This window comes from Rhinatrema bivittatum, chromosome 8 (genome assembly GCF_901001135.1).
Source record: "Rhinatrema bivittatum chromosome 8, aRhiBiv1.1, whole genome shotgun sequence".
NCBI classification, from domain to species: domain Eukaryota; kingdom Metazoa; phylum Chordata; class Amphibia; order Gymnophiona; family Rhinatrematidae; genus Rhinatrema; species Rhinatrema bivittatum.
In genome coordinates this window covers 161,450,446-161,476,617 of record NC_042622.1, presented here as the reverse complement: position 1 = coordinate 161,476,617, position 26,172 = coordinate 161,450,446, and the positions used below count along the sequence as shown (strand labels likewise).

Here is a 26,172-nt window from a genome sequence, read left to right as displayed (position 1 = left end):
TGTGCAGGTAAGCCTCAGTCAGATCCAAAGAGGCCAAAAATTCGCCTTTGTGGATGTCTGCAATGACTGACCTCAATGTCTCCATGCAAAAACGAGGTACCCGAAGTGCCTGTTGACTTTCTTTAAGTCCAATATCGGATGGAAGGAGCCCCCCTCCTTGGGTACCACGAAGTAAATGGAGTATCTTCCGGTCCGACATTCGTCCGGCGGGACCGGGACAATTGCTCCCAGAGCCTTCAAACAAACCAAGGTCTGGAGTATCAACTGTTGCTTTGCTGGGACCTGCAAGGAGACACCAAGAACAGTTCCCATAGTGGGCGAGTAAAATCCAAAGCATAACCATGTTCTATGATGTTCAGAACCCACTGATCCGAAGTGATCTTGACCCATTCTTTGTGAAACAGAGAGAGGTGCCCTCCGATCTCCGGAATGGAGGAATGGGCCGGCGCACCTTCATTGGGTAGACTTGTTTGTAGAGAAACCTTGGGAGGCTCAATCACGTGGAGGCAGTCTCCCGCAAAAGGAATGGGCCCAAGCCTAGGACTGCGTGGACGCCTGTTGCGGAGCAAAGGACGGGACCCTACCCGTCTGAAAACAGCGTTGATCCCGAAAACCCCTAAACGACCCGAAGGGGCGAGAAGAGCGGGGGCTTGTCCTCCGGGAGCCTGTAAACTTTATTATCCCCCAAGGCCTTAATGAGAAGCTCCAGATCATCACCGAACAACAACTTTCCTTTAAATGGGAAGGAACACAGCTACGACTTTGACGAAATGTCCGCCGCCCAGTTGCGGAGCCAAAGAAGCCTCCTACCAGAAACTGCCGAGGCCATCGTGCGCGAGGAGGTACGTAGGATGTCATATAAAGCATCAGCAGTATAAGCTACAGCCGACTCCAAATGATTCACCTCTTCCGCCTCCACCGGGGGAAGTTCCTGAGTTGTGAGCAGCTGCTGCACCCATCTAAGAGTAGCTCTCTGCATGAGGCTACTGCAGACTGACGCCTAGCGCCGATACCTCAAAAATCCTTTTGAGAAGAACCTCCAGTTTCCTATCCTGGAGGTCCTTAAGAGCTGTGCCTCCCATCACAGGAATGGTCGTGCGCTTAGCAATCGCCAAGACAGCCGTGTCCATTTTAGAGACCTTAAGCATATCCAAGGACTGCTCCGGAAGCGGATAAAGCTTTTCCATGGCCCTACTAACCTGCAGGCTGGCCTCCCAACGCGTCCCATTCCCGGGTCAGAAGCTGCAAGAGCATCGGGTGAAAAGGGAAAGTTTTAGGCGAGCCCTCAGCCCTGATAAAACAGGGTCCCCTGAGGAAGGTTCCGCCACTGGCTGCGGAGCCTGAATATCAAGTTCCTCCAGAACATGAGGAATCAGAGGATTCATCTCCTCCCTGCGAAATAACCAGAGCACCCGTGGGTCATCCCCTTCCACTGGAGCGGAATCATCATCATCGCTCATGCCCATAGCATCTGCCGTGGAAGGGTCTTGGGGTCCGGGAGAATAGCTGGTGGCAGTACCCCTGTGACAGGGGCTGGATGGGGTAGAGGAGTTGTAGGAATCACTTGTCCTTCTGCAGGCCTAGGGACCTTTGTCAGTGGAAAATGCTGCAAATCCAAATCTGCCTCTGCCTCCATATAAGCTTTGTGCAGCAGCAAAACAAACTGAGAGGAAAAAGGATGCTGCCTCTTTAAGGCCCCCCACCCCTCCCAGAGGCAAGGCAAGAGGAGGTGGGTCATCAAACCCACACATTAGAGGCCTTTTGGGGCTTAAATTAGGAGGGGAAAGCTGCGGTGGAAGATCCATTCCCCCAGGGCCCTGCGCATCATCGGAGCCCAAGACAGCTAAAATGGCTGCTGTTCCTGCGCTTATCGGAGACGGGGCAGGCTGTTGGAGCCAAGCCGACTAACTCTCTTTCTGAGCTATGCGAACATAGCAAAGACATTCTTTTGCCTGAAACAAGCAATTGTGAAGGCCCCTCGCCCCCGGGGATGCAGCGATGACAGAGGCCTTCACGGGAGAGCCGCGCTGCTGGCTCTCAACAAGCAGAACACCGTGATCCCCGCGGCATGGCAGAAAAATCAGTTGAGCAACAGAGTAAGTTCCTCCGGAGACCCGGGCAATTAGAGCAGTCCAGGCACCTCGTCCCTCCGGATGGTCCCCAGCCCTTTCGGAACAGACAGACCAAGAGAGGAGCAGGCCCGGGGCAGGCTGCAGCCGTGCTCCACAATGAGAATGGGCTGACCCATCCACAGGAAGAGGAGATAGGGGGTCGACTGGCCCTCTTCTACCAAAGATGGATCGAGATAACGTCAGACAAATGGATACCAAACATCATTCGAGAAGGTTACTCTCTGGAGTTCTGCAGCATCCCTCGAGACAAATTTATGATATCACCCTGCCACTCCCACACAAAGTATCCCAACTGCAAGCTGTTCCTGGTAGTTTCTAGGGACACCGAGAACACATACAACCCGTGGGTCATACGGTTTCTAGAAATGGCAAAAATAATGGGATTATAAATTTAGTATTAGGACAGAGCTAACAAACTAAAGTTTTTAACAGCAAAAATTAAATGGAAATATGATTCAAATAGCAACAGGTAAAATAGTATTTACTCAATGAGTCCTTGTTAACTAAACACTTTCCACTATACTTACTCAGTACATAGGGAGGTCATGAAAGGGCAGTCCACATGAACCGAAAGAGGGCCTTAGCACAAGGCTCTGATCTCACTGTACTCCCAGCTAAGAATGGAGAGTTCTAGCAACTTCAGGGCTAGCTATCTGTGGCTGTAACTGAAGGACCAGTCGCAGAAAGTAATAGTACAAGGTATTAGCAATAGCTTTCTGAGCAATGTCACTGCGGGACTAGGAGATATTCTGTCCATACTTCACTGTGAATCAAGCCAACATCCTAAGCCTCAGTTTGAACTACATATACAGTATATTTATATTTACATTTCACCACATGGGCTTATGTTATCCAGTGATCCTCTGACTGTTCTTTTGTACCAGTCTCTGCTGATCAGATGTTAAGTACTGAGAACCTGACCTGATCCCTGCTCTTTTCCACAATCTCAGGCATTCTCGCGTCTTATACTGATTTTAAGAGCTTTACACGTGAACAATGACCGTGCCAAAGTTATACTAAAGCCAGATAAAACCACCATCACAGAGCCTCATCACATCTGGCCCACACTGACGGACGAGGAGTGGATTAAAGTGGAAGTGCAACTAAAAGACTTGATCCTGGCTGACTACGGAAAGAAAAACAAGTAAGAAATTGCCAACTCCCTTTTATATTGTCACGTGGGGAAGAAGTGTACTTCTAGAGCTCCACAGTGGGAACAGATTCAGATGTGTCATTTTATTCAGATTCGCTATACAGTTGAAGGATATACATCAGCGGTGGCCAATGCCAATCTTCGAGAGCCAGAAACAAGCCAGGTTTTCAGGATATCCACAGTGAATATGCATGAGATAGTTGCATACAGTGGTGGCTGTGCATGCAAATCTATCTCGTGAATATTCATTGTGGCTCTCCTGAAAACCTGGCATGTTTGTGGCTCATAAGTACTGGAGTTGGCCACCCCTGATATACATGCATTCTAGCTTCTGACAAGATGTGCACAGTTTTTCTGTGTAATAGGCTCCTTTCCCTTGTATGTGATTTGTATGAGTGTACATATAGAAATATAAATATATACCTATACGTATCTGAATAAAAACACATTCCTCATTGTCCCATCAGACCAGTCCAGATGCATGGGTTTTTCTCCCCTACAAATAGATGAGATAGAGTTAAGCTCAGCTGGGAGTCGAGCCTCATAAGGAACTATGCTACCAACAGACACTCAGTATTTCTTGTCTCCAGCAGATGGTAGAGTTTGAAAATTGATGGATGGAAAGTCTCAGGAGGTATAGTTGATTCTTGCAGCCCCCCCCCCCCCCCCATGGGCGAGTAGTAACAAACAGGGGGGAGGTTGGTGATCTTTAGCCAGCTTGATCCAGGATACTGAAGAGGTACTAAAAGCCAGTGGTGCTGATTCCCTCTTCCCCTCCTACTCCTCCTTTCCCTTGGTTGTTGGACTGTGAAGCTGGAAGAAGATTTCTTCAGGAATTCAGCATTTTCAGGGAAGTACCCTTGTTTGTTTTCTGGGCTAAAGTTTTAGAAATAAGAGGAAGCGGCAGGAAACCTCAGCTGGAAGAGTAGTTCACTGGGGCCTCTTTCTCTCATGCTGTGGGTACATTTTTTACTCAACGCACAATTAAACTCTGGAATTTGTTGCCAGAGGATGTGGTTAGTGCAGTTAGAATAGCTGTGATTAAAAAAGGATTGGATAATTTCTTGGAGGAGAAGTCCATTACCTGCTATTAATTAAGTTGACTTAGAAAATAGCCACTGCTATTACTAGCAACAGTAACATGGAATAGGCTTAGTTTTTGGAAACTTGCCAGGTTCTTATGGCCTGGTTTGGCCTCTGTTGGAAACAGGATGCTGGGCTTGATGGACCCTTGGTCTGACCCAGTATGGCATGTTCTTATGTTCTTACTAGCAACAGGGGCTTGGGTAAACAGCGCAAAGGTGAAAAAGGAGCTCAGAAGAGCAGTATGTTTTTTGCAGACATGTGGGCCTGACAAAACGAACACCACAGAGCACAAGAAGGATTGTCTGGCTTGGGGAGGCCAGCATGGAAGAATTCTTCCTTCAGGCCTTTGCCGGGCCTGCATCAGAAGAGAGGGCCTTCCGGGGGAGAGAAGCAGGCAATCCTTCAGAGGTAAAGCAGAGGCTGCTTAGGATGTCAGTATGGCTTGGGGTGACCCAGGCATACAGGAGTGGCAGCCATTTTGGGAGTCTGCCTCTGGCAGTTCAGGGAATAACATGGATGTATGTTTGTCCTCATAGGGGCCTTGTTGGTCCTACAGGAAAAGGTCTCCAGGGTGAGAGATGACTGAACTCCTTTCTCTGAGGTTTCTTCACCTAAATTGATGCTCTTGATTCATTATTCTGCCTTGGTGAGGCAGCATCCTGGTATGGGTAATTTCAAACCATTGTGTGTCTCCTTCAATCCCTTCTCGGCACAGGAAGGCCAGGTGGAAATTGGATCCTGAGGATGATGGCGTGTCTGTGTCCTCAGAAAGATCCCTGAAGGATTTTTAATATGGGAAAAGAGCTGATCAGCGAGCTGGACAAAGGCCTTTTATAAGAGGGCGATATACCAGTGGTGGAAAGAGACATTCCCGGAGTCATTTGTTTGTACTGGTATGCCAGTTATAATTATGCAGGATCTGATGGAATTGGGCATCAAGAAACAGCGAGAGCTGCTAGTGGACGATGGAGTAGGTCCGATAGCTCAGAGGTCCAGCTAAGGCATTCCCTTTTCATAAGGTAGTAAAGGCCTTGGTTTCTGAAGAATGGGACACTCCAGAAGCTGGCTGTAGGTGGGAGGAGCTATGACTACGTTATACTGTCTTCCTGACGAGACCTTGGAGCTATTGAAAGTTCCCAGGGTAGATGCACTGGTGTCTGCAGTCACTAAGAAGACTATTCCTGTAGAAGGGAGTGCTGCCTTGAAGGATGCACAGGACAGAAAGATAGAAATTTATTTTTAGCAGGTGTGTGAGGTGTCAGCTTTGGCGCTTCGAGCAACGATCTAAGAGAATTATATGACCTAGGCATGCTTGTGATGAGTTTTGCATATTTTGGTAGGTTCTGCTGCGGACAGTCTGCCTGAAAAGAGGTGGAGAGGCTGAAAGCCAGTCTTGCCTTTTATAGTGGATGCTGTCTATGATCTCATTTGGACCTCTGCCAGAGGTATTGTGGCCTCCGTTTTGGTCAGACATTTGCTTTGGCTGCACAGTTAGATGGTAGATATGTTCTAAATTAAGGTTGGGAAAGCTTTTCGGAGAGGTTCTGGAGAAGCTGGTCATACGTATAAATGAATCAAAGTCCCATAAGTTGCCAGAGGTCAAAAATAAGTGAACTCATAAAGGGGTTCTCAGTAGACCAAAATTTAGAAAGGCAATCTGTTATTTACTCTTTCAGATAATAGAAGGACTGGGAGGCACTCCATGAAGTTAGCAAGTAGCACATTCAAAACAGATAGGAGAACATTATTTTTGTTTCAACGCGCAGTTGTGTAGCTGGGCTTAAAAAAAAGTTTGGATAAGTTCCTGGAGGAGAAGTCTCTAAACTGCCTTTAATCAACAAGGAATAGCCACTGCTTATTACCAGCATTAGTAGCTTGGGGTCTTCTTAATGTTTGGGTACTAGCCAGGTATTTGTGACTTGAATTGGCCACTGTTGGAAACAGGGTATTGGGCTTGATGGACCCTTGGACTGTCTCAGTATGGCTATCTTATGTTCTTATTTTCTTATGAAAGGCGCTCTCAGCCAGTGAGAACGTTGGCTTCTTATCCACATTGGCAATTTGGAAACAAGTCTTGGTCCTGTTGTGCAAGTCAAAGGGTCCACACTCCAACTCAGCTAATAAGTCAGTTGTCCTGATTTTATGGAGAGTGGGTCCACATTACAGCGAACCGGAAGATTCTATCAATAGTGAAGGACTGCATCACATTAGAATTTTTTCATTCAGTGGGGGACTGAATCATTCTACCCTCCTGTTATTCAGTAAAGGAGACATGGGTTCATCTTCTCCAGTTGGCAGTGGTAATTTTAATTATATTGTATTTTATGTTGATACATTTTTATGATTATTGTACACTGCTCTGACCAGATTTGCTCTGAGTTAGCAGTCTAAAAGGACCGATGATGATTCCTGTGGGAAGAGGGCCAGGGATGTAATCAATTTATTTCGTAGTTCCCAAAAAGGAAGGCCCATTCTCATTTTGAAGAAAGTGAATGCATCCTTGTAGATTTTTCTCTTCCAGATGGGGAGACTCTTTGTTCAATAATTTTGGCAATGAGAGAATGAGAATTCCTAACATCCCTGGACCTGACATTGACGCATTTGCACATTCCGATTTGAAGGAAACATAAGAGATTCCTTGAGTTTGCTGTTCTTGAAGATCATTACTAGTTTCAGACTCTTCCTTTCGAATGCTGTCAAACAACTGCCAGAATTATTTAACTGTTGGTGCGGCTAAGTTGGGTCATCAGTTTCCCCAAAAAACCATCTGTAGCGCTCTCGAGTTTTAGAATATCTTGGAGAAATCAACAAATGGCCATATTGAAATGAACATGCACATTTGACTGATTAAAAAAAAAAAAAAAAGCCAGTTTTTCCAGTGTTAGGAAGGCTATTTTAAAAAGGTGACTTTTTAAAGGCTTTCATACATTTTATGTTCCTTATCTCCACTGGCAAGGAATTTCAAATTGCAGGGCCTGCTATTGAAAAGTCCCTTTCTCTGGTTACTGCAAGGCGGGCATGTCAAGTAGTGATTGTGAGGGGGCACATAATGTTCTGGATGATTTTGTATAACGTGAGAGAGGATCTATTCCATGGTGAAGTAACATTCTTGAATAGGTTATAAATAATGAAAGCCAGGATGCATTGTTGGTCCGGAAGTCAGTGTAGCTTTTGTAATGTTGGAGTAATAAGATCAAAATATCTAGTACCATTCAGTAAACGAGCAACAACATTTCCTGAACATATTCAGATCAGTCCAGACCAGTGGGTTGTGCATTCCTACCAGCAGATGGAGACAGATAAAAACTTTGGGCACTGCTACATAACCGAGAGTGCCACCTCCAGCAGATGGTAGAGATGCGGATCTTACAATTCCTTTGCAACTCCACACCTCGGTCCGCCCAATTAGACTTGCCCAGAGAGGAACTCTTCAAACACCCACCATCAAGACCTCCTTCAGTAAGAGAGCTATATCCGCCTCGGGCCCCAAGCAATGGAACCTGCTCCCTCCTGAACTGAGGCTGGAACAATGTCCAATCACCTTTAAGAAGAGACTTAAGACTTTGCTGTTCGAACAAGCCTTTCCATAACTACTCACCTCAGCCTTGGTTCTTATCCGCATCATGAGTACACTGTCCAACTTTAGGCCTTCATAGTCCCCCCCTACTCAATTATCCCTGTTTTTCGCCCAAGTTATACAGACCCAATTCTCTATACTTGCTTCACCCACTCTATGTTTATCCAGAATATGTTGTTCCAAATTATTTCTACCCTGTTCATTGTTTACTCCAGGTTATTTCTACCCTGTTCTTTGTAAAACAAGACTTTGTCTCTGTTAACTTTGCTGGTTGTAATGTAAACCGAAGTGATAATTAATCTTGTTAATTGAACCTCGGTATATAAAAGTTATAAATAAATAAATAAATAAACTAATTGTAATGGTTTAAGTATTGAGGAAAGCCTGCATAGAGGGAATTACAGTAATCAAGAGTAGGGTAGATCAGTGCCTGAAAGACACTGCGGAAATCCGAGAGTTCCAGCAATGGTTTCAAATATCTAAGGAGTCTCAAATTTGCAAATGAGGATTATACTATCATTTTAGTCTGATATTTCATAGATGAAGAGGAATCAAGCATCTTTGCCTGTGTGTAATGTATGAGATTCAAATGAGAAGCTATTAGGGACTTGATCTAATGGCCTTCGACTTAGTATAATGATTTCAGTCTTATTAATGTTTAACAATAGTTTATGTGATAACCAACTTCTGTTTGTTGTTAGGTATTAGTGATACAGAACATGTTGTCACTGACCATGAGGAGTTTAATGGAAAAAATACCTGGATGTCATCAGTATAGAGTCTAAAAGAGCGACATAGCATAGACAAAAATTCATAGAGTGGTGCGATGTATATGTTGAAGAGAGCAGCAGATAATGAGGATCCTTGGGGCTCACCAGTGGGAACAGAATGTAGAGAGGAGGAGGCAGAACCAATTGTTACTTGTTGGTTCCAATTGTTGTAGATAGGAGCTAAACCATGCATGGACAAAGCCAGAAAATCATATTTCAGGAAGACGGGAGAGAAGTATCGAGTGATTAAGAATGTCGAATGCCACAGTGATGGCGAGTAATATTAGTAGGCATGAAGTACCAGAGTCAAACTCTCAATTGGATATTGTCTGTACTGGAGAGGAGTAGCAACTCTGTGCTGTGGCATTTCCTAAGCCCAAATTGGTATTAGTCAAGTATATGTTTGTTGTCAAGGTATTGAGACCGCTGTTTCAGTACAGCAGCTTCAATGATTTTTGCTTCTTCGTGCGGGTGCCCAAGGAAGATCTCAGCAGGGGGGCACAGGCAGCAGCAGTTTTTATTTATTTATTTTTTATTTACGATCTTTTTATTTACTGCTATTAATCAAGCTGGCACTGCTATTAATCAAGCTGACTTAGGAAATAGCCACTGCTATTAATTGCATCAGTAGCATGGGATCTTCTTGGTGTTTGGGTAATTGCCAGGTTCTTGTGGCCTGGTTTGGCCTCTGTTGGAAACAGGATGCTGGGCTTGATGGACCTCCAGACATTTGTTCAGTGCGGATTACATAAAAACATTCATAAAAATTGTAGACAATACAACACACAAATCAATTACATCTTATAGAAGATACAGTGAATTAAGAATGAGAAACAAGTTCATGCAGGGTCCCAAGATGGTGAGTGGACCAGCAGCAGAGAGATCAACAGCAGGCAGACAGAAAGCAACTGGATCAAGATGATGACTTCTCTGGTGTCCTTGGCCTGTTTTAATAGTGGCCAGCATGTGGAGTTCCAGGGCCTGGCTTTATCTTTAAGTATTGGGTACAGTGGCATTGACTTTTATTTTGGCTCCATAGGCAGGTGTATAAATGGGGCCTTTGTAGGTGGCTTCGGAACTTGAGGTTAGGACAAGCAGGATCTGTGCCAGGGTCCGGTGGTGGTCTTGGAGCAGCAGGTTTGTTTCTGTCTCACAGCTCAGCTTTTGAGAGATGCAGGTTGAGGAACTGGGGGCTTTCCAATGAGGTAGTCTCTTCCCTGTGGCAAGCCAAAATAGAAAAAAAAATTAATCTTGTTAGCCTATGTTTGGATTAGCAAGGTTTTTGAATCTTGCTTTTCAGGGGCAGGTTCCTTTTGTTAGAGGCATCTGTTCTGGATATTCTCTCCTTTTTGCAGGAGGGCTTGCTGAGAGAACTAGTGACTGCATTGTCTTGTTATAGAGGAAAGATCCAAAGACTATTCTTATCAGCTGGTAGGGTTTGTGAAAGGAGCTAAACCCCTCCAGCCTCCAATCAGAAGCATGGTTCATTCTTGAAACATCAACTTGCTTATCTTAGAGTTTTGCCAGGCTGATCTGAAATCCATTTGAATCCATCAGCGAATGCTTCTCGAAAGGCCTTCCTTAAAAGCAGTCTGTCTTATGGCAGTTTTCTTCTGTGCAACATTTCTTAAGAGTTATAGGCCTTGTCCTCTAGGGAGCCTTTTCTGAAGTTTCCTTCTGGAGGGGTTTCCATTTGAATGGTGCCTTCTTTCTTGCTTAAAGTGGTATCACCCTTTCATTTTGAGCAGATGGTAAAGCTGTCATCCTTTACATGATCAGATTCAGAGGATAGTTCTATTTGCATTTCGGAATGTACGATAGGTTCTTTTAAGGGGTCTCAAGATGACAGATGTCTCTCTAGTAGGTCTGATCATATTTTTGTACTCTTCAGTGGTCAAATGAAAGGGAAGAAAGTCTCTAAGGCTACGATTGCTAGTTGGATTAAGGTGGCTTTTGCTGCAGCATATATTGGTAGGGGACTTGGAGGTCTTTTGGACAGAGTCCAGGTTGGTTTCAGTACAGGACATATGTAAGGCAGCAACTCAGTCCTCGTTGCACTTTTTTTTGGCAGTGCAGGCAAGAGATACAGCCTCTTTTGGGATGAGCATTCTGAGAGCAGGTCTTTCAGACTGTCATGTATCTGGACTGGTCTGGTAGGATGAGGAAGGTAAAATTAGGTTACTTAGCTGCTAATTTTCTTTCCTTGAGTTCTACCAGAGCAATCCAGAATCCCACCTGGTTGGCCTGTATCCTACTATTTCTGTGTACATAGTCTAGTCAGACTATCTGGCTGGTTTTTTTTGGTTATTAGTCTCTTCAGTGGCGAGGGTCAGTTTTTGGAGGTGCATCAACAGGTTTTATATTGATCACATACGCTTTTGGTAGGTTGATACTAAGAGTCTGCAGATGGCACAGTTCCTTTTGTGGACCAAGTCCCAGCAGAGCTTTGTTCTCTGGCCCCATCTGCAGGTAGGGGAGAAAAACCCATGTGTCTGGACTGGTCAGGTGGACTCAAAGAAAGAAAATTAGCAGGTAAATAACTTAATTTTGCCTCTCTTCATTATTGAGCCTCTACAGATGATTTGATGCCATTCTTCAGTACTGTAGCCAGTCCAACAGTCTGGCCCCAGGCTATTCTGTTTCCCAGAGAACATTATTCTCACTCTATACTCTTCTTTCCTCGAGTGTGACAGCAAGAGTGCAACCTGCAGTGCAATAGCTTTATGTAGCTAAACAATGTGGTGTCTTGAAGCTGTCTAAAAAGCAGGCCCTATAAGCATGCCAACAGTCTGCAGGGATTCACATTTCCTAAATGAGAAGAATTGTGTAAACAGAAGCTGTCTTCCCTTTAACTCCATTTGTGGCTCTTTTGGTTTAAATGATACTGTGGGCAAATGGGGCAGGATCGATAAAACTTTTGTTAAATAGTCTGTGTTAGAATGTCCTTTTTGATGTTAGTAGAGTTTCTAACACAAAGCTGATTACTGACTTGGAGTGTTAAATCAATTTGTATTCCTGAGTTTTATTGCTGGCAGGGGAGGCTGGGAGCTAATTTTTCTTTTTCTTTTAACATGATTTTACTCTTAGTGTGAATGTAGCCTCGCTGACACAGTCTGAGATTAGGGACATTATCCTGGGGATGGAAATCTCTGCCCCTTCACAGCAGAGGCAGCAGATAGCTGAGATTGAGAAGCAAACCAAGGAGCAATCGCAGCTCACTGCCACACAGACTCGAACAGTCAACAAGCATGGCGACGAGATCATCACCTCCACCACCAGCAACTATGAGACCCAGACCTTCTCCTCCAAGACTGAGTGGCGAGTCAGGTACGGAATGTGGCAGCATCAGGACAATGAAGCTTTGGTGCTGGAGGGAGGGAGGGAGAGTGTTTAACCTACATCAGTTTGTCACTGTGCAGGGTAAAGGTTCAATGGGCACTACAAAACCTTTAAATAAATCTCATTATAGAACTGTTGCCCATAATTTGGCATCTGTGTCATTGGTGATTTGGGCTTTGTTAAATGGGTGCTGCCTGTGTCCTTTGGCCTCTTGGACTGTATCTTTACACTCTGCTTTTCATATTGGTTTGATATGTCTGTCTCTCTGTTCACAGAGCGATTTCTGCTGCCAATCTTCACCTGCGAACCAACCATATCTATGTCTCATCTGATGACATCAAGGAGACGGGCTACACTTACATCTTGCCTAAGAACGTGCTGAAAAAGTTCATCTGCATCTCCGACTTGAGAGCTCAGGTCATTATTTGCATGGCCTCTCTTCACAAGCCCTGGGTTTCATTTATTAATGAGAAGTGTATTCCCTCTTGATTGTCTCTCCTGGCCCTCTTTTTGTGGAATGCAGCTGCGATGGCCGTGAGGGGTAGGGGGGCTTGTAGTGAGTGTTGCTTATTCTTTGTGTGGTTTAGATTGCAGGGTACTTATATGGCATAAGCCCCCCAGATAACCCCCAGGTGAAGGAGATCCGCTGTATTGTGATGGTGCCACAATGGGGAACACATCAGACTGTGCACCTCCCAGGCCAGCTGCCACAGCATGAGTATCTCAAGGTGAGTGGTGCATTCTGTTCCCTGGGAGCTTTCTCCAGCGATCGTATTTATTTATTTCAACTATTTCTGCTGATCCACAAATATCAGTAATATACGCAGAAATATTTAACTGCAATAATACATCATGAAACAGCAATTCCTCTTCATCCGGGCAAGCCAGTCCACACCAGTGGGTTGTGCGTGCACTCCAACCAGCAGGTGAAGATAGAGAGTGACAACTAGTTGACCTCTCTCTCATATAGCTCACCACAGTCATCAGCCAGCCAGTCAGTATTTCTCCATCTCCAGTAGGGTCCATCTGGTTCTGGAGTTCCCTGTACGTACCCAGATCAGTCCAGACTCTTGGGTTTTGCCTCCTTGCCAGCAGATGGAGACAGAGAAAGTTTCACTGACACTGAACATAACCCAGTGTGCCACCTGCAGTCCCTCAGTATTTCTCTGTCTCCAGTAGATGGTGTAAAATCTGTAGTCTGGAGAGAGAGAGGAAGAAAAGATTATAAAAGACAAAATGGATCCTTCCAGGGGGTTGTGAGGTCCTAGTGGGGCTGCCCCCCTGGTTTGAGGTGGACAAAGCAGAGGGTTGGTGACCCTTCTGATAGCTCGGTCCGGAGGTCCATGGGGTGGACAATCTGGTGGTCCAGATCCCTCATCCTCCATGAGACAGCGGTGGAACCTGCTGGCAGTTCTGCAGTGCAAGCCCAGTGGAGCAGGGAAGTATCCCTTTTATACGGTTTGTCCTGGGCTGGGTTGCTAAAGTTTGGCTAAAGGAGACTGATGTAGCCAGTTTTCTGGCTCTTTTCTGATCTGCCATGCGGCCTGCACTCCTAGAACCTGAACCTCTGCACCAAAGGAAAGTATTGGTTTCTATATATCTTTATTTGTTCTCAGAGAGTTTAAAAAAAAAAACAAAAACAAGGAACTAGTTAGAGGAATCTGTGTAGCAGAGAGGTTCCATGGGGTGGGGGTGGGGGGGGGGGGGGGGAGCTACCTTACAGCTCAGAGAGCTCAGTGATGGGGTTTTCTAACAGCTTCTCTGCTTCTGGAGGAGACCAGGTGTTTGCTTTGAGGCACTGAGGGTCCGTTCCCCTGCTTGCCGTAGAGGTGCTGGTGGTGTCGTTGGTGCAGGAAGGAACAGCGTGTGCGTGCGGCAAAAGCGGCATGGGGTTCTGGGGGCTCTGAGTATGCCCACACCGGTAGAACAAGCCTCACGGGTGACTGGGTCTAGCGCCGAGGCTTTCCCCGTCAGCATGGAAACAGCAGCTATTTTCAAATCTCTAGCAACATCGGCGGGAGAGGCAGGGGATCCCCTCCTCAACTATTGCTGACGATTCCATGTCCTGCACTTGCACTGAGGAGGAACCTCTGGTTCTGGTAGAGGTTTTCTGCTGGTTTGAATTTGCTTATGCTCAAAGCTTGATTACTGGGATGCTGGCTCTTGGCCCCAATCTCCATGGATTCTCGGCCAGTCAAGAGGCCTGAGCTGTTGAGGAGCTCTTTAGGCTGATGATTTTCGGTGCTGGATGTTAAACAGATCCGGGTCTAAATTTGCTGAAGGTGCAGGCAGGCTTTGCTTAGCCATGTGGTAGGCCATGACAGCATTCTCACTACATAGTGGTTGCATGCACAGAGACCTGTGCACATAAGGCTGTGGCCTAGATTTGAGCTCCTACATCTGCGACCTAGCCTTGAGCGCATATTTGTGCAGGTACTTGTGTGCGTATTTGCACAGGTACGTGTGCGCATAACACTGCAACCTAAATTTGAGTGTGTATTTGCACATGTACTTGTGCGCATACAACTGTGGCCTAGTCTTAAGTGCGTATTTGTGCGCGTCCTGGAGGGGTGTGCATGTACGCATGGGTGGCATTGGCGTACACACAGGAGACTGCTAGAGCCGAAGTTCAGAAGAGCTGATTTGACTACTACAGCTTTTGCCCATGTTGGGGATATCTCCTCGGCCTGTGGAGTGGGAGGTGAGGCAGCAGTCAGTTCTCCTCCCTTGTTTCCGAGGGCAGAAGCTTCCCTGAGAGACAGAGGTTGGAGAGAGCAAGTTTGAGCCTGTGGGCTCTGGTATAGATCCATCCTCCTTCTCCTGGGTGGAATGTTTCCAGGGCCTGCAGACCTTTCTGCAGAGACGCCTGGCGAAGGTGAAGAAACCTACTATGTAGGATTCGTGTGCTTGGGCCTTCCATTTGTCAGTCACAACAGGCAAATGCCGCAGGGAGGCTGTCCCTTGAAATGTTCAAAGGGGTGTGGATCATGAGACATCAGAGGACTCTGATGGGGAATTGGCTTTCTCAGCTCTAGAAGAGGGAGAAATTGCATTTGATAGAGAGCCACTTCGGACTCCGCTCAGATTTTTTCTTTTCTCTCAGAGATGTCTTGCTGAGTTTGTTGGCTGAGACCCTGAACACACTCAACATGGCCCTAGTCTGTTGGCTCAGACCCTGAACACGCTTAGTGTCCGGATGTCAATTGTAAGTGTCCTGTCCCCGTTCCCTCCCCCCCCCCCCCCCCCCCCATCAAGGTCAAGAGATGATGGATTTAAAGAAGTTAAATGCGGCTCTCAAAGTTCCCCGTTTCCACATGGAAACTCTGAGGTCCCTCATAGCAGTGATACGCAAGTGGGAATTCTTGGCATCTCTCGCCTTGATAGAGGCGTATCTGCACATAGCCATCAGGCCGGAGCACCAGAGAGTACAAAGGAATTGGAGCTCTGGTGCTGCCATGGACTCAAGGAATGATTTTGTCTTCCCTCCTGTGGCCTCTGGCGTACAAGGGATTATGATGGATAGAGAAACATCCGGGCAACGTGATCCTGGCAGCTCCAGAGTGGCCACATCGACCACGCTTCCCAGATTTGATCAACATGGCCAAAGACGGGCCCCTGAGGTTTAGACATCGGGCGACTGTGTTCTACCAGGGCCCAATATTTTTGGGTCAGGCAGCTCACTTCTGTCTCGCAGTTTTGCTTCTGAGAGGAGACAACTGAGACAGAGGGGATATTCTGACGTGGTTATTTCCACCTTATTGCAGGCTAGGTGACCTTCTACATACTTGACGTATATGCAAATTTGGAGGATCTTCGAATCCTGGTCTGCTGTTGACTAACTGCAGCCTCAGTCTGTTCAGGCTATGGTTCGCATATTTTGGCTTTTCTACAGAAAGGTTCTGGTCAAGGTACTGGCCTTTAACTCTCTGAGAGTCCAGGTAGTGATGTTGGGTTGTCTCCAGGGTAAGGCGCAAAGGTATCCTCTGTTCACATATCCGGATGTTATATGGTTTCTTTGTGGAGCTAAGAACTTGCGTCCTCAGGGTACAGAACATTTGTCCATCTTGTAATCTGAATCTAGTCCTTAGAGCAGCGGTTCCCAACCCTGTCCTGGGGACCCCCCAGCCGGTTAGGTTTTCAGGGTATCCACAATGAATATTCATGAGATAAAATTTGCATGTTATTTGGGAACCACTGCCTTAGAGGATTGTGTGATGCTCTGTATGAACCACTAAAGAGAGCTATGGTTAAAGATTTGACTCTTAAAATAGTTTTCTTGGTAGCTATTTGTTTAGTTAGGAGAATTTCAGAGCTCCAGGCACTGTCTGTCCCTTCCTATAGATGTTGATTCGGGGTTTTTTGTTTTTTTTAATAAAAGGTGCATTCTTTTCTGCCTGAAGTAGTCTCTGTGTTCCATTTCAGTTAGACAATAGAGCTTCCAGCTTTTATGGATTTTAATTCCTCAATGCCTCACGTGGGGGAGCTTAGGCTTCGATTGGAGACATGTTTTGAGGTATCTAAAGGTCACTTATGATTTCCATAGATTGCATCACCTCTTTGTAGATTGTATCATGTCTTTGTACGGTGGAGTGGTCCAAAGAAGGGAAATAAGTCATTTAAGGCTACAGTTGTGTGATGGCTGAAGGAAGCGATTGAGTTGACTTACATTTCTAAAGGGCGCCCGATGCACTTAACATGTGACTCAGCCCAGGAAGTTTCCTGAGAACAACAGGTGTCTCCGCATGAAATTTGCTGGGTGGCTACTGGGAAGTCGTTCAACACTTTTGCTAGGATGTGGGGGATCCATGTGCTGTAGTGAGAGTGTTCTACAAGTGGAACTCTCCAGGCCCACCCGGTTAAAAGGGAACTTAGGTACTTCCCAAGAGTCTAGACTGATCTTTGTACATACAGGGAAAGGAAAGCTGGTTCCCGTTTCCAGGGATCTATTGAACAGGTCACTCAGCGGACCCCCCAGCACTTCTGAGCTCCCTCAGTATCCTGGGATGAATCTTATCAGGCTTTGTCCACTTTCAGATTTCCTAGCTCTTCCCATACATTCTCTTCGTCTACTCCACCCCCCCTCCGATGTCTTGTTAATTAGTGACTGTCCCTCTCCAGGATCATCTTTAGTGAACCCAGAACTGAAGTAATTGTTTAATATTTCTGCCTTTTCTTTCTCTTTCCACACATTGATCCCTATCAGCTTTCAATTTCACTATACCACTTTGGAGCTTTCTCCTTTCGCTGATGTATCTGAAAAATGATTTGTCCCCACTCATTACCTCTTTGGCAGTCCTTTCTTCCTCTTGACTTTTTGCTTTCTTGATTGCTTTCTTCCTCTCCCTCAGTTTCACTAGATATTCTTCCTTCTGTTCCTCTTTTTGGGATCCTTTATATTTCTTGAACGCTGTTCTTTTTACTTTTATTTTATCAGCCACCTCCTTTGAGAACCAGATTGGTTACTTATTTCTCTTGCTTTTGTTTACTTTTCTAACATATAGGTTAGTTGCCTTAGTACTTGCTCCTTTTGGTTTGGCCCACTGTTCCACCTCTCTCATTTTCTCCCAGTCTTCAAGTTCTGCCTCCAGATAGTTCCCCATTTCCACAAAGTCTGTATTTTTGACATTCAAAACTTGGATCTTTGTGTGACTTCTCTGTATCCTATTTGCGATATCAAACCATACCGCTTGAAGATCACTGATGCTGAGGTGGGCATCCACCCAGACATTAGAGGCATTATCCCCATTAGTGAGCACTAGGTCAAGTATAACTCCCTCCCTCATGGGTTCCATTACCATTTGTTTGAACAGAGCCCCTTGCAGGGCATCCACTATCCCTCTTACTTCTGGTAGATTCTGCAGAAGGGATACTCCAGTCTACATCTGACAGATTAAAATCTCCAACAATCGATACTACTCCCTTCTTTCCCACCTTTTGGATGTCTTCAACCAGATCTCTATCTAGTTCTTCCATTTGAGTCGCAGGCCTGTAAACCACTCCAGTATTTTTTTTTTTTAGGACAGCCCATAATGCTTCTTCTCTACCCCACATTCCTTTCAGTTCAGTTGCTTGGATATTGTTCTTGACATAAAGAGCACCTCCCCCTTTTCTGTCCTCTGTCCTTCCTTAAGAAGTCATAGCCCGGTATCCCAATCATGAGAATCCGTGAACCATGTCTCCTTAGCAGCACCAATGTCCAAGTCTGCCTCCACCATTAGGGCTTGCAGGTCTGGGATTTTGTTCCCCAGACTACGACCATTTGTGCTCATAGCCTTCTAGCTTTTGTCGATCAGGTTTCTGCTTGCCCTTGAAGGGGAGGTTAGACAGCTGGGCTTTAGACCACACATCCACTGACCAATTTCACAGCCATAGAGATCTCCATGCTGCAACCGCAGAGACCATACTTCTGGCAGAAGTCCAGATCATGTCATTAAGGGCATTCGCCACATAAGTCATTCCCACTTCCAAGCTGGTAGCCTGAGCCACCTCAGCCATCATCCCTGACCGCTTATTCACAATCTGCATCCAGCACAAGCAGGCTCTCTGCATCAAGCTTCCACACACCGCCGCACAAAGGCTCAAAGGTGAAACTTCAAACAGCCTCTTAAGCAGAATTTCCAATTTCCTATCCTGGATATCCTTCAGAGTGGCCGAACCTGCCACCGGGTTGGTCATTTTCTCGGTAAACGTGGAAACCGCCACATCCATCTTGAAAATCTTCCACGACTCCATCTGTTCCGGCAAGGGATATAACTTAGCCATAGCCTTGGCTATCTTCAAGCTCGCTTCGGGAGATTTCCACTCCTGATCCACCAGCTTCTTCACCTTCTTAGGCAATGGAAAGGCCTTAGGGTGTTCCCACAATCCCTCCAGGACCAGGTTTACCCCTTCATCATCCGAATCACCATCTGCTGGAGACAGAGAAATACTGAGGGACTGCAGGTGGTACTCTTGGTTATGTATGGCCCGCCCCCCTGACATCACCTCAAACGCTGGACCGTTACCTAGGACGCCACCACCGGACCACGAGCCGCAAAGAAACCCAGCACCGGGCACACACAGAGAAAGAAAAGAAAGAGGGCAGAAGCCTGTGAGAAGGAAAGAGACCAACAAGAGGCCCAAAGTCTGCGATTGGGAGGCCCCCCCCCCCCCCCCCCCCCCGACATCACCTCAAACGCTGAATCGTTACCTGGGATGCCACCACCAAGAGTCGCGTGCCGAAGGAGCACTCCCCTTTGTGCACCCCTTAGTGCTAGCACTAATAAGCTCTACAAACCTTAAGAAACTCTCCTTCACTCTCCTATACAAGAAATGACAAACCCTCAACCCCCCCGACTACAGCAAAAACCACAGAAAAGACACGAACTTAGTTAATAATAACCAAAACGACTCAAGCAGGAAAACCAAAAAAAAATCACGAATACCAACAATCTACCTTAACTCACAACAACACAAAAGCATACAGCAGCTACTTAGCACTATCATTCATGCTATTTAATGCACAATCCATAATAAAGAAAATACCCATCATCAACGACCTACTTCAAGATGACAAGCCAGATTTCATAGCAATCACAGAAACATGGATAATAAACTCACACAGTACTAATCAACCAAATCAGCAACCCTTTCTACAGAACCTTCTCAATCCCCAGACCAAAAAAGAAAGGTGGATGCCTAATGCTACTCCATCAAAAAAAACCTACACATGAAATTACTAACAACTACAGCCCACTGGAAATTGCACTATTTGACTCACCAAAACTACAAATCTGTCTGATATACTGCCCCCCCAATACTCTGGATCGGAACTGCTCACCACTTATTGAATTCTTCTTGACCAAAATATCTATCAACAAACCCATAATCATCTTAGGTGACTTCAACATACATATCGATACCATCCCCCACATGTTCCTCAATCATTGATGCGCTCTCATCACTAGGCCTTAATCAAATCATCAATGGCCCAACACACAAAGCAGGTCCCACACGTGACCTCGTCTTCATAAATACTGACATATGGAATAACCACCAAACAAAAATCACAAAGATACCCTGGTCGGACCACTCTTTCATCCACGCAAATTTATTTTCAAACCATAAATTTACTTCAGTAAAAAACCCACCTAAATCCTTCTCATACCAACCACCTTTTCACATCAAAACTCTTCAAGAAAATTTACAAACAGAATTAACAAACATAGACCTATCAAATGCAGAGACTGCAACTTTGTCTTGGCTCACAATCACTAAAACAGTAGCGGATAAGATAAACCCCATTATAAAGAAAACAATAAAAACCCCAAAACAGAACCAATGGTACAATGACAACATCAGAGCAGCCAAAGATGAACTCAGAAAAAAAAGAGAACTTAGAGGAACAACAATAAATCAACCTCACTACTTAACGCATACAGAGCATAACTAGCAGAATACAAAAAACTCATCCACAAAACAAAAAGACTTCTACTCAAATAAAATAAACAAATATCAACATAACCCAAAGATGCTTTTCAATATCGTAAAAAGCCTAACCAAATCATTCAGTGATGACCAGCTATCATCAACATCCAAGATCACAAGTAACGATTTCGCAGAATTCTTTAACGAAAAAATCAAAAACCTCATAAATAACCTCAACAACACCTCACAAGTCCAGAAAATACAAAACTTTCAAACATTAAGTTGGCTTAACTTTGAGACAGCATCTTAACTGGAAATCCAAACGATCATCAAAAAAATTAACCCAGCTAAACACCCTATTGATTCCATTCCCATAACGATCAAAAATATTGAACCATCAATAACTATAAAACACTGACATCGTAAACCTATCCCTCACCGAAGGAAGCTACCCAGAATGCCTAAAATCAGCAATTATCAAACCCATACTGAAAAAGAACAACCTTGATCCAGAAAACCCACTGAACTACGGCCCATATCAAACCTACCCTTCATTGCCAAAATCATTGAGAAAATCGTCCACTCCCATCTCAGCGACCACCTTGAAGAAAACACCTACTACCCACACAATTTGGATTCAGGAAACAACTGAACACGGAGACACTACTACTATCATTAAATGACACCGTATTCAAAAGGTTGTGAAAATGGTCAAAGCTACCTTCTAGTCCTACTCGACCTATCAGCAGCCTTTGACACGGTAAACCACTCTATCGTGATTGAATGACTATCAGAAATTGGTGCAAAAGAAAAAAACCCTACAATGGTTCACATCATATCTATCTCAAAGAACCTACCAAGTATGGATCAACGTCACCCTTTCAAAAAAAAATAAACTTAGACACTGGAGTCCCCCAAGGCTCCACCCTATCAGCGACACTCTACAACATTTATCTGCTTCCGATATGCCACCTCCTCTCAAACCTTAATCTGACCCACTTCATATACGCAGATGACATTCAAATATTAATCCCAATAAACAACTCATTGGAAGAAACCTACAAAAAAACAGCCACTTAACTAAACAAAATAAAGCAACTACTAACCAACATGAAACTCATACTAAACTTCGATAAGACTGAAATAATCATCCTGGATAGAAAGAACAACGCTCCTCAACTACCACCACTCAATCTAATGAACCAAAAAGTGGCTATCTCTCCGGTCAATCTTGCATGCAACCTTGGAGTCATAAGAACCACAACACAACTAAAATCAAAGATGGATATCACAAACTTCTAACACTACATCAATTAAACCTTTCCTCTCCCCCAATGACTTCAGATCAGTCCTTCAACTACTCATCTTCTCCAACCTAGACTACTGCAACTCCCTACTATTCAACTTACCCCTTAACACCATCCGACCACTCCAAATCCTACAAAACGCAACTGCAAGAATACTCACTGGATCGAAAAAACATGATCACATTACTCCTACACTTATCACTTCACTGGCTCCCAATAAAATTTAGGATTAAATACAAAATTCTTTCCATACTACACAAAATAATATACAAAAAACAAATAAACTAGCTAAGCTCATCCATAAAACTGCATTCTCCAAACAGAAACCTCAGATCAGCAAATAAAGAACTACTAAAGATTCCACCTGCTCACTCTAAACAACTTACATCAACTCAAAAGAGAGCAATCTCTCTAGATTCTGCTTAGTTCGATGTAAACAGAGTTGATTTGATTTGATCTGTATCAAGAAAGTCTGTATATAAAAGCCTTAAATAAATAAATAAATAAATAAACAAACAAACAAACAAACTCTGGAACACCCTCCCAACCAAACTCCGAACACAAGAAAATTTAAAAACTTTCAAAAAAGATCTAAAAACATGGATGTTTACCAAAGCCTTCCAACTCACCCAATGATTCTAAATCACCACCCTCCTCACTTTGTCACTAAACAAAATTGTTGAATCAATGTAAGAAAATATCTATGTAAAATTATATCTGTTAACCATTTGAACGAACCTTTTGAAAACTCTGTTAAACATTGAAACTTTGTAAACCGTTGTGATGGCAAAACCGACGGTATATAAAACTTGATAAATAAATAAAATAAATGTAGCAATGCCTCAAAGTTCTGTTCTCTGCCTCCATCTGCTGGTAGGGATGCATAAACCCACTTGTCTGGACTGATCTGGGGTACAAACAGGAACACAGGATTCTGTTGGGACATTTGGAAGCACTGGGTATTTCGTGTATGGTTCTCTTCTGATTCTTTTCTTTGTCCAGTCATTCCTTTTTGCATTCAATGAAAAATGCTGCTACTTTATTGAGCATGTTGACAATTGAAGAGATATCTTAGCAGGACCAGGAAATACTTGATCCCGGCATCAAAGCTCATGATGGTAACTTTTAAACAACCGCACAGATACATATGTATGCGTATATGCCGGCTCTCGCCAATGGACAAGGCGATTTTATAACATACGCACATATATGTGCGTATGTTATAAAATCAGCAGGATGCACATACATGTGTGCACAAATGCCATATCTACTGCGTAAGTGGGAGATTTTAGTAGGCACATGCACCGATGTATATACCTGTTTCCCCAGTTCGTCCCGATAAAGATAGTTCTCCAAACCCCCCCCTAACTAGATAGTCGCCCTATTATCCCCGACCCTTCAAACCCTGCTGACTAGCCCTGATTTTTTTTATTTTAAAACTTACATGTCATCAGAGCTGGGGATCCCAACACACATTTGTGCACGTAAATACTTATGCACACATTTCAAATGACCTTCCTGGAACACTGATCAAGCCCCACCCCTTTTTTTACTTCTTGATTTGTAAGCATACTGGGAGATACACATGTACTCCTGTTTCTTAAAATCCACGTGGTGTGCAGCAGCCCGAGACTCACATGTATCTTCTGGCTTTGGTGCGCGTAGGGCTTTTAAAATCTACCTGTATGCGAATACTGTTAAAGCTGGACAAAAATAGAGATTTTGTACTGAGAAGTGCACAGAACCCAACTCGGGCATTACCCAAAAAATGGTTATTGTCCAAGTGTTCTTGCAACTGGCTCAAAACAATCTCAAGAACCTTAGAAAGGAGTGGTAGATATGAAATTGGGCTGTGGTTAGTTGGATTGGAGGGGTCTAGGTTTGCCCTTTTAAGTAGTGGGCAGACTGTAACCACTTTCAACAGGGATGGCAGTTTATCTTGGGGACTTTCATGTTGTACTGAGAGTTATGTTTCTCCATTAGGAAATGGAGCCTCTTGGATGGATTCACACACAACCAAACGAGTCTCCACAGCTTTCGCCCCAGGACGTTTCCACACATGCCAAAGTGATGGCAGACAACCCATCCTGGGATGGGGAAAAGACCATAATCATTACCTGCAGGTGAGTGGAGGGGGGAGACAGTTTCTCCTGCAGATGTGAGCATATTGGAACAGTGTTTAACACTGGTTTTTGAGTGATTTCATCTAGTTCTAGGCTCCCATTAAATTGCGAGGGATCTGTAAAAAGTATATGACCCCCTAAAAAGTCAGCAGATTAATGTGGCTTACAAATGACACAAATAGTTCCAGACAGTGTGTTTATTGCAAACCAATATGCTCTAAAAGTAAACTTTCAAAGTCACCATCTACTTTCTGTGACCCAGGCTGGCCAGTGTCTGACATAGCATGGCATATATTAATTGGTTTATTTAATATACCATCCTTCAAGATATCTTGTTGCTGTTTTAAGCTAAATTAATGGAATTTTTTAATATATAATTTTATTTGGATTGAATAAGTGTGAAAAATATTTGCACAAGAATTTAAATACCCTTTCCATGTGTATGCTGGGTGTGGTTTGGGAACTTGGATGGTGGTAACTTGCATGGTTTTGAGCCTAGAGTTAGAATTCTCCTGCCCACCACACAGTGACTTATAACTCTCTGTGAAAGGAACATTGTAACTGTGTTACTGACAGTGCTGTGACCTGCTCAGCAAATAGGGAGGAGGAACCAGGATGCACTCCTTGACGAATGCTTAGCTGCTGTCTGTACTGACTGTATTGTCTTCAGTTTTACACCAGGCTCCTGTACGCTCACTGCCTACAAACTGACACCCAGCGGGTATGAATGGGGTCGACAGAATACAGATAAAGGCAACAATCCCAAAGGATATCTTCCATCCCATTATGAGCGAGTCCAAATGCTCCTGTCCGACAGGTTCCTGGGATTCTTTATGGTACCGGGACAGGGGTCCTGGAACTACAACTTCATGGGTAAGTTGTTTATTATGAATCTTCAACTTCCTGTACTGCCATCACTTAAACTGGCAGTGTACTGTTAATTGTCACTGCCTATTCCACTCTACTAGAAAGGGAATGATCCACGGAATTAAGTCCATAATCCTGGAATGTGAGTTCATTGTGACGGGGCTTGTGTAAGCCACTTTTTACTGTCTGTCTACCTAACTGGAACTGGCTAATAAAATAAACATTCTATATCCTTGTTAGTAAATTATCATGCAGATCAGAAATGTACTGCTAAGCAAATGTAAAGCACACTGCAATCCTGTTTTGAAAGAAAGGTGCTATGTAAAATCAAAATAGGTTGTGTCTGTGGGGAGCTCAGCAGTATATCCTAAATAAGATGAGGCATTGCCACCTCCACTTCTCAAGCCCTCTGTCCAGTATTTCTGGCTAATCACTTTTTCTGCTTTATTCCAGGGGTTCGGCATGACCCTAACATGAAGTATGAGCTGCATCTGGCGAATCCCAAGGAGTTTTATCATGAGGTTCACAGACCTTCACACTTCTTGAACTTCGCCTTGCTGCAGGAGGGTGAGGTCTATTCTGCTGACCGTGAGGATCTGTATGCATAGAACTCTGTCCTATGGAATCTGTGCAGGGCCCTATCTTCTCATATTGCTCTCTTCTGAGGGCCTCCTCTTCTGCCTGGTCCTTTGTATCTACTAGCATTTTATTTTTTGGACCTGGGACTGGAATCTGGCACCAGAAGCCTTCATTTGCAATTATCCATGGAATTTTTTTATTTTGTAATTCTACCCATTCCTTGCAACGATAGTCCTTGGGTTGGGGCCATGTACCCAAGGCTCCTTCTGGAACTCTGCAATCATGGCTCCTAAATCTGGCCACTAAGTGTCATTGTTTGTGTAATAATGGACTCCTCCAACCCAGCCTGGAGAGCAGAGTCTTGGCCCAGGAATTGAACCCAAATCCTCTGCATGTCACTGCACAGCACTGCCACAGTCACCGAGCCAGCTATTTTAGTTTCGTTATTGTTTTAGTGTTTTGATATTTGCTATGGACCTAAAGAAGTTGTAGATGTATTTGTGAATTGTTTGTATCTAAAGCTGCATCTAGATGTTAACTGAAGTGTGCTGTGTAGTTCAAGATATTTAATAAATTTTTAAAAAAGGAAAAGGGTATGTTGGCATTTACTGACTTTTTCGGCCATTAGCTTCCTCCTATCAATCTGGGCTTCCAGCTTGATCACAACTTTCCTGCCCTGGGGCTGTGATCCAAAGCAAATAACAGCACTGCAGGATGAAATATATAAAAGATGGAATCTAGGAGCACATGACACTCAAAAACCAAACCAATCAGTTAAAAGCAAAACAAACAGCACACAAGGACATAAGTAAATTGCAAAAAGTCAAAAACAT

The 26,172-nt window shown here is 44.4% G+C and overlaps 1 protein-coding gene across 1 annotated transcript in view; it reads left to right on the top strand.

The window, feature by feature from the left end:
* Positions 1 to 25,924, top strand: part of PRPF8 (pre-mRNA processing factor 8) — a 162,470-nt gene extending 136,546 nt beyond the window's left edge. The window contains exons 36-42 of the mRNA XM_029610882.1: positions 3,083 to 3,276; positions 11,806 to 12,045; positions 12,333 to 12,474; positions 12,645 to 12,785; positions 23,754 to 23,893; positions 24,564 to 24,766; positions 25,214 to 25,924. Coding sequence (XP_029466742.1) covers positions 3,083 to 3,276; positions 11,806 to 12,045; positions 12,333 to 12,474; positions 12,645 to 12,785; positions 23,754 to 23,893; positions 24,564 to 24,766; positions 25,214 to 25,368 — 1,215 coding nt within the window. The 3' untranslated portion in view covers positions 25,369 to 25,924. The remainder of the gene's footprint in view (positions 1 to 3,082; positions 3,277 to 11,805; positions 12,046 to 12,332; positions 12,475 to 12,644; positions 12,786 to 23,753; positions 23,894 to 24,563; positions 24,767 to 25,213) is intronic.
* The last annotated feature ends 248 nt before the right edge of the window (positions 25,925 to 26,172 follow it).